This window comes from Lissotriton vulgaris, unplaced genomic scaffold, assembly GCF_964263255.1.
Source record: "Lissotriton vulgaris unplaced genomic scaffold, aLisVul1.2 SCAFFOLD_715, whole genome shotgun sequence".
NCBI lineage: Eukaryota > Metazoa > Chordata > Amphibia > Caudata > Salamandridae > Lissotriton > Lissotriton vulgaris.
The window spans coordinates 636,619-648,274 of NW_028241568.1; the positions used below are offsets into that span (position 1 = coordinate 636,619).

General features: G+C 45.0%; 1 protein-coding gene across 1 annotated transcript; it reads left to right on the forward strand.

Annotated features, from left to right (window-relative positions):
* Positions 1-632: 632 nt before the first annotated feature.
* LOC147670618 (uncharacterized) lies at positions 633-10,595 on the forward strand. The gene is made up of 2 exons (XM_086948123.1): positions 633-1,812; positions 10,534-10,595. Exons 1-2 carry the CDS (start codon positions 633-635, stop codon positions 10,593-10,595), a joined length of 1,242 nt encoding a protein of 413 aa, XP_086804249.1.
* Positions 10,596-11,656: the final 1,061 nt, after the last annotated feature.

Genomic DNA, 11,656 nt, shown 5'->3' on the forward strand with positions numbered 1-11,656 from the left:
TGGAAAGAAGGAACAACATGACAAATGCCTGGAGGCAATTGCAAGGACCGATAAAATGGAGCACCCCATTGGATTCAGCAGTGGATCCCATAACAGAACAGGGGGGTCAGAGAGGACCAATGGATCTGAGAGGACCACGGCCGAAATCCTTTAAGGAGTTGAGGGCTGACTTGAGGGAATGGGATGCTGCCACAGAAACACAGAGTAACAGGTCAAGAGCGGAAGCTGAATGGGGAAGTCGAGGCAATGGGACATTGTCTCACTGCGGGGCTAGCGAAAGCGGTCAGGAGTGGGACGGTAAGAGTCAGGAGAGTAGAGGAGCTACCCGTCATATCCACGGTGGAAGTAGACAGGAGCGAGAAGGTAGAAGTACAGAGTGTAGAGGGGCGTCTCGTCTCATTCACAGTGAGGGAGACCGAAGGACGCAAGAGTACAGGGATAGCTTTAAGTGCACCCTCCATGCAACTGGCGATAACATACAGCATTGGAATTGCGGGAACATGGGGAGCCACGAGGTGTCTCACCATGCGTCAAGCGATCATGGGCAGGAGCGGGATCGCGGGAACATGGGGAGCCGCGAAGGGTCTTACCATGCGTCGAGCGATCATGGACAGCAGGGGAATTGCGAAAGCATGGGGAATAATGGAGTGTCTTACCATGCACCTAGAGAAACCAGGCAGAATGGGAAATGTGGGACTATGGGGAGTAGAGAAGTGTTTCACCATACACCAAGAGAGGGTAGAACTGCATGGGACCTGGAGAGATGGGAGCATGGGAGGACTCCCCATAACACGCCTGAGCCCAGACGTAGGACTCAGAGCTGTGATGGGAGAGACGTAAATGGGCTCTCTAGAGACAGCACACTGAAAGCTGTGATAAAGGCAAAAAGGCTCGATGTGACCAGTTTAAAATCTGACCTGGACGAGATAATAGATGGTGCGTTGCCTTTAGAAAGGATTGACATGTACGAGCAAGATGAGCTGCTGTTTATAGCAAAGGATATTACTCGAAAGGCAAGAGCAACTCACGAGAAATTGTCTGAACTGGCAGACAAGTATATGGTAGACTTGTCGAGAACAAAGGCATTACAGGGTAACCATAGGTTGCATTATTCAGATCAGGACCTGGATGAGAGGAGGACAACTGGATTAAAAACACACATAAGGGAACTGATCACAGGAATAAGAGCATGGAGAGATCTGGATAAATGGGAAGAAAGGTGGTCCAAGAAAGGGACTGTCAGGCGGAGCGCGATTGTGATGTCCCCGGAGGGAGGGCCACTGCGGATGGAGGCATTCCCTTTGCGAGAAATAGTGAATGGGAGTTATGTACATGTGCCCTGGAGTAGGGGAGATTTGGCTGCGTTTACCAATTCATTTCTGAAGTTAAGAGAGAATCCTGTAGAATGGTACAAACAGGTAGAGAGGTTTGTCAAGATTTCAAAAGTACTGTGGATTGATTTGAACACTTTATTCGACATTGTGGTCCCAGGAGACTTGTGGACAGCATGCAAAATTAGTGTCAAATGGCCCACAACAGAACCAAAAAGAGATGCTCGTACTAATGGTCCGTCAGAAAGAGTAATGATAAAATATGAAAAGGTGATGACATGGCTGAAAGATAAGGTGCCACCGAAGGATATAGATTGGGTGAAAATAGACCGAACTAGACAGGAACCCAAGGAGACAGTCCATGAATTTTATGAGCGATTGCTGAAAACGTTCAAACAATACAGTGGATTAGATGTAATGGATCCCAAAGACATAGGACAGTTTGTATCGAAGTTCGTTTTGGGGTTGAGACCTGATATTTGTTTGATGATTCAGCAACACTTAATTTGCTGGCAAAACAAACCATTGGATGAAATTTTGAGATACGCAAGGTATTGCAGTGATGAAATAGATTCCAAAGCAAAGAAACTTAAGGAGAAGTTGATGATGGTTCAGATGCAGTCGGCTGGAAAGGGTGGACAGCAGCAACAGGGAACAGGGACGATGGGAAGGAGATCAAATAGTCAGAATAGGGACAACGAGGAAAATCCGAGACCTAGAATAGACTTTGCTACATTGAAAAAGACGACAAAGTGTCACCAGTGTCACCAGGTGGGACATTGGAAACGCGAGTGTCCCTATAACCCTGAAAATGGAGAACTGGAAGTAGAGGAGGAGGAAGTTCAGACCGTTCCAGTCCAAGGGGTGACAGTACCAAAGGGTAAGGTGGCCAAAGGGGGGACTTCGGTTCCTCGAGCTCAGTTCCGCCAACCACCAAAGATTACGACAGGGGGCAAGACCTATAGACAAATGCCTCTTTTAGTAGGAGGAGAAGAGTGTTACTACGTTGATCCACTGACTGGACAGGGTGTGAGTAGAGAGGAGGACTGTACCCTCGGGCAGTTCTAGAGGTGGACCAAAGAGGACCGTTTGTTGAGGCTGAGGTGGCGGGGTGTCCTACAACATTCTTAGTAGATACCGGAGCTACTCGATCAACTTTGAGATCAGCCGTGGTTCCGGATCTGCCAATGTCGGGGGAAACAATTCAAGTGGTAGGAGTCGCAAATAGGAGAATGACTAACCCTTTGACGGAACCAGTGCAAGTGAGAATAGGAAACTACAGCGATGAACATCAGTTTGTAGTATGTGATTCTAGCCCTGTGTGTCTGTTAGAAAGAGACTTATTTTGCAAACTAAATTGCATAATATACTGCACGCCTCAGGGAGTAGAGGTACAGACTAACGACGATGATGCCACCTTTAAAGTTGCAAATTCAAGAGTATGCGTAGAACTGTATCCTACCCTGACGGTGGAAGAGCTCCCTTGGGACTTAAGAGATACTGTGTCATCTGAGGTATGGGATTTCACTGGAAAAGAGATAGGATTGATTAAAGGAGTAGAACCAGTGAAAATCATGATAAAACCAAATGTTGAATATCCAAGAACGCCTCAATACAAATTGACCCCGGAGACGATTGCAGGAATAAAACCCGTGATCGACTCCATGATTAAGCAGGGAATACTGAAGGAAATCGTGGGTAGTCCATGCAACTCCCCGATTATGGGTTTGCAGAAACCTAGCGGGAAATTTAGAATAGTACAGGATCTCCGAAGGGTTAATAACATAGTTGTTTCATGTTGTCCAGTGGTACCGAATCCATCAGTGAAATTGTTTCAGATACCATTCCAAGCTGAGTGGTTCACAGTGATAGATCTTTGCCAGGCTTTCTTTTCAATTCCATTAGATGAGGAGAGCCAGTTTCTTTTCGCATTTAAGCTGGAAAATCGTGTCCTAACATGGTGTCGTATCCCACAGGGGTATACAGAAAGCCCATCGATTTTCAACCAGCTACTGAAGAAAAATCTTGAAAGTCTAGTACTACCACAGAACTCGGTTCTAGTTCAGTACATAGATGACCTACTTGTTGCGTCAGGAACAGAAGAAGCTTGTAAGATAGACACCATCGCCTTGCTGAACCATTTAGCTGAAAATGGGCATAAGGTGTCTCCGAGCAAATTGCAGTACTGTCTGACAGAAGTACAGTACTTGGGTTACCGAATTGAAAAAGGAAAGCGGAAGGTGTCACTAGACAGGATAGAGGCGATCATGAAGATAAATTCGCCTACGACACAAAGAGAGGTCAGGATGTTCCTAGGAATGGTTGGTTATTGCCGCCAGTGGATAGCTAACTTTTCCCTGAAAGCAAAACCCTTACAAAAACTGACGCACAAGGAGGTGAGTGATCCGGTACCATGGGACAAGGATTGTTTGATGTCGTTCCTACAGCTGAGAGAGGACTTGTGCCGTGCTCCAGCTTTGGGAATGCCCGATTATGAAAAACCATTTTCACTTTACTGTTGTGAAAGAGAAGGTTGTGCTTTGTCAGTCCTAGCACAAATTCATGGAAATGCCCGTAGACCAGTTGCATATTTTTCGGCTACTTTAGACCCAGTAGCCGCAGCGTTGCCCGGGTGTCTCAAATCCGTTGCTGCAACGGATGTCAGCATTGAAAGGTGTGAAAGCATTGTGATGGGACATCAATTAGTGGTGTATGTACCTCATTCTGTAGAACTGTTAATGACCAGGACCAAGACACAGCACTTGACCAATAATAGGCTCACGCGCTACAAGCAAGTTATTCTTGCTGCGGAGAACGTGACCCTTAAGAGGTGCTCTGTTTTGAATCCTGCCACTTTGATGCCACTTCCTAATGATATAGAAGGCGAAGAATGTGAAGATCACGATTGCCTTGATGTGACTGAACTATGCACCAAGCCAAGACCAGATATTGTGGATGAGCCGTTGACTGACCCTGATGAAATTTTCTTTGTTGATGGCTCATGTGTAAGAGACGATACTGGTCAGTTCAGAGCAGCTTATGCTGTTTGCACCATTACTGGAGTTGTGGAAGCCACTTGCCTGGAAGGAGTACACTTCGCTCAGGTAGCCGAAATCATTGCATTGGCACGTGCCTGTTTAGCAGGTAGCAAAATTCGAGTCACCATTTACACAGATAGCCAATATGGTTTCGGTGTAGTTCATGACTTTGGGCAATTGTGGTCTCAGAGAGGTTACATGACTTCTTCAGGTTCGCCTATTCGAAATGGGGAATTTGTGCGACTATTGTTAGAAGCGTTACAAGGTGCGGCAGCAATTGCCATTGTTAAATGTGCAGCACACACCAAAGGTACAGACTTTGTGTCCCAAGGAAATCGTTATGCCGACGAGGTTGCTCGCTACTGTGCGGAGCAAGGATACTCTTTCACGGAAGTGGAAGTGGGTGGGACACAGGAAAAGACAGAGTTAAACATGATGCTAGAAACAGTTGATACTTGTGATGATTTAAAAGACATGCAAGAGAACGCATCAGATTTTGAGAAAAAGACATGGGAAACTGCAGGTTGTGTAAAAAGTGACATGGATTTGTGGATTTCAGCAGATGGAAGGGCAGTATTACCAAATGAATTAGTGAGTCCAATGGCACGACAGATACATGGTCCAGTACATTTAGGAAGAGATGCCATGCTGCGGGTATTTAGGCAGACTTGGTATAACCCAAAGTTCAGAGTTGCCGCAGAAGCAGTGTGTCAAAGGTGTGTAACATGTCAGCAATTGAACGTAGGGAAAAGGACACCAGTTACATTGAGTCACATTGGGAGGTCTGGTGGGCCTTTCAACCGAATGCAATTAGACTTTATTGAGATGTCAAAAAGCAACCGCCTCAGGTATGTTCTGGTGGTTGTATGCATATTTTCCAGATGGGTCGAGGCATACCCTACACGCAGGTGCGATACACTCACAGTAGCAAAGTTGTTGCTTAGAGAGTTAATACCACGCTTCGGGGTGCCGACCTCTTTGGAATCAGACAGAGGGACACATTTCAACAGTGAAGTTGTGAAGATGCTTTTCTCTGCATTAAATATTGATCAGAAGTTGCACTGTAGCTATCGACCAGAGGCTTCGGGGATTGTGGAGCAGATAAATGGAACTATAAAATCCCGAATGGCCAAAGTGTGTTCATCGACGTCCTTAAGCTGGCCTGATGCCCTGCCCTTGGTACTCATGAGTATGCGTAGTACACCAGACAGGAGAACAGGCCTCTCCCCACACGAGGTTCTAATGGGGAGGGCAATGAGACTTCCATCTGTTCCAACTACAGCTTTGTTGAATATCACAGATGATCTGATCCTGGATTATTGCAAGGGACTTTTTTTGATGTCATTCATTCTGTGTCTCTTCAGGTGCAGGCTGCTGAAACTCCATCTTCCAGAGACCTATGTCACGACCTGTGCCCTGGTGACTGGGTGCTGGTGAAGAAGCACGTCCGGAAGAACTGCCTAGACGTGCGCTGGGAGGGGCCCTACCAGATAATTCTGACAACGAATACTGCCGTGAAGTGTGGAGGGCTGCCAAATTGGATTCACGCCTCCCATACTCGAAGAGTTCCAGCACCCCTGGAAGAAACAGCTCCTCTCACAGATGAAAATCCAGCTGTGGACGGCGAACCACTAGAGGGGATCAGTCCAGCTGTGGGGGTGTCGGAGGAAGCTGGGAGTGCTTCAGATCAAGCGGAAGAAAGACAAGACGACAGTGAAACTGAAGTTGCCACAGAAGGAGAAAGTTGCTGTGAATACGGCTTAGACACTGATCAAGTCAAAAGTGATCAAGAACCGAGTGTTAGGACAAGAAATAGGAGAAGAAGGCGTGGAGAAGCTAGTTGGCCTGAAAGGAAGAAGAGGCTGAGCTTGAAGCCAACTCCAGAGAGAACTCTTGCTCCTATATCTGAAGACTCAGATCTGGACGAAGGTGCACAGAATCAAGAACAGGAGGGTCCAAGAAGATCAAGGAGGGTGCGAGTGCCCTGCAGTAGATACGCCACTCCTGAGTGGACCTACCTAGCAGCAGATGTCCAGTGCACGGAGATCCGGGAGGGTGAGGGAAGTGACAGTGACCAGTACTGACCCAATCATAACATTGGAAGTGGTGTTGTTGGTACCTGGACTTGAGATCGAAGGGTTGCTGACACTCACTGTCCCCAATCCTCCTTATCTGAGCAGAATAAGAGAACTGGTTTTAAACAGAGTAGAATTTCCGACTTTTGGTCCAACGATACCAGCACTCGAGGAGATCATTCTTCGCTTAGAAATTTTAGAATACGTGATTAGAGCCGCTGGAACACGCATGATTACAGACTGATAAAGACTTTGTAAATAAACAGATTGAGAGATAACCTAGCGCCAAGTGGAAGAAGAAGAAATTTAGGGACTTTTCCATTTAGTGGACGGAGAAGGGCTAGGGTTGTCTGTTGCTATAATTCAAAAGACTGATCTTGCAAAAGGGATTATCAGCTTCCAGGTATGGTTCGAAAAGACCGAATAAGCAAAGAAAACACCGTTGAAGGAGCAAAGAAAAGAGACTTTGTGTTGTGGCAGAAAAATAGAACTACACTGTCTTGAGATCATGGAGGCCGGCAACCCGAACTGCAAGGCAAAATGCATAGTAGGCACACTTTTAGTGGGAATCATTTTTCTTATAGTTTTAGTAGTTACTGTATCATATATAGTGGGACATGAAAATGAAGAGAAGGCAACAAAAGAAGCAAAAGTTGTAGTGACACCGAAACCTACTACTGCTGGTCAAAGGGGGGACAATGCAGAGAAAGATAAAGCTTTGCTAGCAGCAGAAACTCGTAGGTTGCATGTAGATGAATCACAAGGAAATTTCAAATCAAATGCATATGCTAAATTACTTTATGAATACATTGATGCTATGGATGCAAAGGACTGCTATGTCTGCATGCAATTGCCAGCCTCTGTAGACGAAGGTATTAGGTACCATCATCTTCCATTGACTTATGGAATCACATGTAGTTTGTTGCTTAGTATATTTTATAGACGCAATAGCTTTGAGTATTATTTTTCAAACGTTGACGCTGTTTTACCAGAGGTCCCGGCCTACAAGCACATGAACAAGTGGGATTATTATAAGAGTGAAGATCGATTAAGGACATTTTTCATTCCTTGGAGAACGCTGGATACTTCATATGCCTGAAGAAATAATTTGACTTGTAAAGTGTCAGAAATTGAGAAAAAATGTATAGGGCAGGTGGATGATCGAAATAGGAGGCAGAAGATCCTAAAGGCTTCGGGCCAATGGAAAACAGATTGGACCGAGGAGGAAAAGTCACACAAAAGGAAGGGTAGTAATGGTCCAATAGCTTTAGATCGAGTGCAAAGAGGGAAACTATGTATATACAGGGGTAAAACCTACTATGAGAATGTGTTTGTGGGAGAAGTAAGTTGTGAACATGCTTTCCAAATAGAATACTATACAAAGGATTTCTTGAAGGGAATGCAGGTGATCCCGAATGTATATTTTGTCTGTGGAAGAAATGCATAGGTGAAACTACCGGATAATTGGTACGGATCATGTTATTTAGCAATTGTCTTCCCCAAAATATACCATACTAAGGATCTAGAAATCATAGAGGGAGGAACTCAAGCCAGAGGGAGAAGGGATGTAAGCAATGATGAGGTAATTGGAGACGTATTTGGTGCTATGTTCCCTCTTTTAGGGATAATACTGAATGATGTCAAGATTAGGAGATTGGCAACAGTTGTAGATATGTTGTCCGCCAGTACTGCTAGATCACTAATGCTGGTGGAGGGAGAGATGCAATCGATAAGGGCAATGGTTCTCCAGAACCGACTTGCTCTAGACGTTCTGTTAGCAAAAGAGGGAGAGGTCTGTAAGGCTTTGAAGGTCCAGGAATGTTGCACTTACATTCCAGACAATTCAAAACCTCTTGAAAAATATATACAGAACATCACTGAAATTCATCATGAGATTGAGGATCTGACACAGGTGAATGTGTGGGAAAAAGTGGGTCATGGAATGGGTAAAGTTGGAGGTTGGTTTGCCAACCTAGGGAAGGGTTTCATTTGGTACATACTGAAACCTATCATCATAATAGTGATTTGTGTAATCACATTGTGGGGGTTGGTGCGGCTGTATCAATGGTATAGATCAAATATGTTGCAAAGATCCATGAGAGAGCAGGAGCAGAGGTTAGCTGCGATGCAGGATAACCAGTACAGGAGTCTGAGGGCTCTAGAGATGATGAAGCGAGGGAGCACTGCAACAAGTTCTGTTTGATTCAATTCATACCCTCAGGGATGGTGTTGTGATGGTGATGACCTCTAAAGGTCATCAAAGGGGGGAACTGAGAGAGCGCAAATCAAGTAAAATGTAGAGGTGCACCATATTTACAAGCACGTTGCACCAGTCTAGTTAAAGGAACATATAAGAGTGTCGAATTTATAGAGTGCATACATATAAGAGTGTTTAATTAATATAGAGTGCATATATCAGTATGAAAAGCTAATGTAGGAGTGTTTAGAGATGTTAGAATGATATTAAACTCCATGTTATGTGGCTGTTGCAGAGGAGAATGTAATGCTGCTAAACGTAGAAATGTGTAGGCCTCATGGCAGTTCACTGAGAAAGAATACGTGTCTTTACAATCTCACATGATATGGATTACTGTTGTCATAATTCAAAGTATTATTGATCATAGAACTGAAAATATACGTTTTATAGAAGTGTTCCCTATAACCAGTTGTTTGTAATAAGTTAGAATACTGTTTAGGCTGAGAAATAAAGGTTCATAGTGTGCACAGGCCCGTTTCATGTAATTCTAGTAGGCCTGAAGAGATAAGGTTGTTTCTTTTGATCTGCATGTGCTAGTTAGAATCAGGTCGTGTTAAGCATAAATCGTGAACCATGCTCGAAGGTTTACGACTTAGGAGATACGCTGGAGGCCGGAATTTGGGGCCCACTTCATGGGTGTCTGTTTGCAGGTGCGAGGAGGTTCCAATCAAGAGAGTGATGAATAGAGCTCTGTTCTGGGAGACAGGCACAGGCCTGGAGGAGGGTTCAGGAATTTCCTGGGGGGTACCGTCTTGCCGGAGAAGAGCCTGAGAAGCAAGGTCAACGCTAACAATGAGCCCAGAGGAGTATCAGCATGGAAAAAGCCAGAACCGACACCAAGTGAGGGGTGTACGTGAGGGGCGTCTCTGAGGGGCGTTTCTACTGTAATTGTGATTTTGTATTAGGAACAGCACCCCTGGGTGGAGGTAGTGCAGATGGCCTGAGGAACCTAAGAGAGCGGATGGGTAGGCAGATTGCGCATAACTGCGATGCACAGATTTACAACAAAGACTAAGGGAAAGTGAGTGATCTTCTTTGGAAGTCACCACGGCTGACACCTTTTTAGGTTAAGATCTTGCTAAGTAGGGATGTCACTTAGTCTAGTGTAGGGACAGTCTAATTTGGATTTTCCTTCCCTTTTGTAAATGTCGCACAAGTTACAACTTGTGTCTATTCTTGCAACCTTGATGATCTTTGAATTAGTTTTGGTGATATTCTTCTGTCGCCTAAGAACATTTAGAGAATTCATGTTTGTACTAATGCCAGTGTATCTTTTGAACCTTATATTGAGATGTTTGTATCTCCAGTTATCTTTGGCTTTATAATAAAACTTTTAAACTTATTCGTAGTAAGTGGTTCTTCAGAGTTGTGCAAAGTCTTAAACTGATTAACCTAGTAGTGGATTGCTTTTTACTCTATGACAGGTAACAAAGGTTCAGTCGACCTGAGTTGGGATCTAGATCTATAGTGATCTGATAAGAGATCAAAAATCCCGCCGTAACAGCGGACAGTATAACAGTGGTGAAACTGGTGAGTTTTGACTGGGTTGAGCACTACTTGCAGTTTAATGCAGAGCGTCTTACACACCAGTGACAGTATTTATTTTCCATTTGAGGCCTTAGTGATACTCTTCATTGTGCGGCTGCATCCACTGCCTTGTGCCTCTATACTAACAAGAGCCAAGTCCTGCCTTGTGACGTGCCTGAAACTCTTGCAGTGCTGTGTGTTGTATGTCTGAGCCATGAGCTCAGGCATTAGTGAACCTGCCTAGTTCACGCCTGCATTTCCACGCCTGCTCATGGTGACAGCCCTCACTTTCATTTTCTTCATAGTGTCCAGCTGCCATCTCTGTGAGGAGCTTCTCTTCACAGAGCTTCTGTTCAGTGCTGACTAAATCGCTCTAGGCTCATGGGAACTTTCTTGCTGGCAACATAGAAAGAGGACTTCAACAACAAGATAGGCCTCCTTCCAAATTTGTTTTCCCAGCAGGTGGAAACTCAGGTACTAAGTTTGAGTACCGGTGTTTCCTAATTTTCACATTATATTACTCTTTCTCACCTCACAAGCTACCATTACCGTTGGCATGAAGGTTTGTGGCTCATTTACCTGGCAGCCCTGGGCCTTTGGGATTATATGTGCCTAATTTGCATGGATTCCGCAATGCCATTGTGGAACTGGTGAACAAGTTACTTACCTTCAGTAACGATATATCTGTAAGAGACATGTATTAGTTATGGATTCCTTACCTTAAAATTACCCCCAGGCGTCAGACTGGATCTGGAGAATTTTTCTTCAGCAGTCTCCCTGAGCGTCGGTATTTGGCGTAGGTCGACTTCACGTTCGTCGTTGGCGTTGTGATCGCCGGAATGACATAGTGGTATCTACTTAGAAGCCGCCCCTGCGCACTGACGTCAGTTCTTTACATGACATTCCACGCCAGAAGCGCAGAGCCATTCAATACACTGACCACTGGTGCATCAAACTAGGGCCCTGAAGGGAGTCCCTTACTCTAGGAGTCAGTTCACAGAAAGGGGAGGATGAGTGGAGCAGTAAGGAATCCATAACTAATATAAGTCTCTTACAGATATATCGTTACCAAAGGTAAGTAACTTGTTCATTTGAAAGAGACTATTAGTTATGGATTCCTTACCTTAGAATAGAGACCCCAGCAATACCAACCCTAGAGGTGGGTCTGCAAACGAAGTTCAGACTAGGAAGTCCTGAAGAACGGAGCGGCCAAAGAAGCCGTCTCTCCAGACTTGGATGTCTAGGCAGTAATGTTTAGTGAGCAATGAAGCACACTTGGCTGCCTGGCAGATGTCATGAATGGGGACTCCATGTCCCAAAGCAGTAGTGGCTGCTGTCGCCCTGGTGGAATGGGCGCACAACCTTACTGGAGGGTCCTTTTTCCCCAAGGAATAACACATTTTAATGCAAAGAATGGCCCATCTAGAG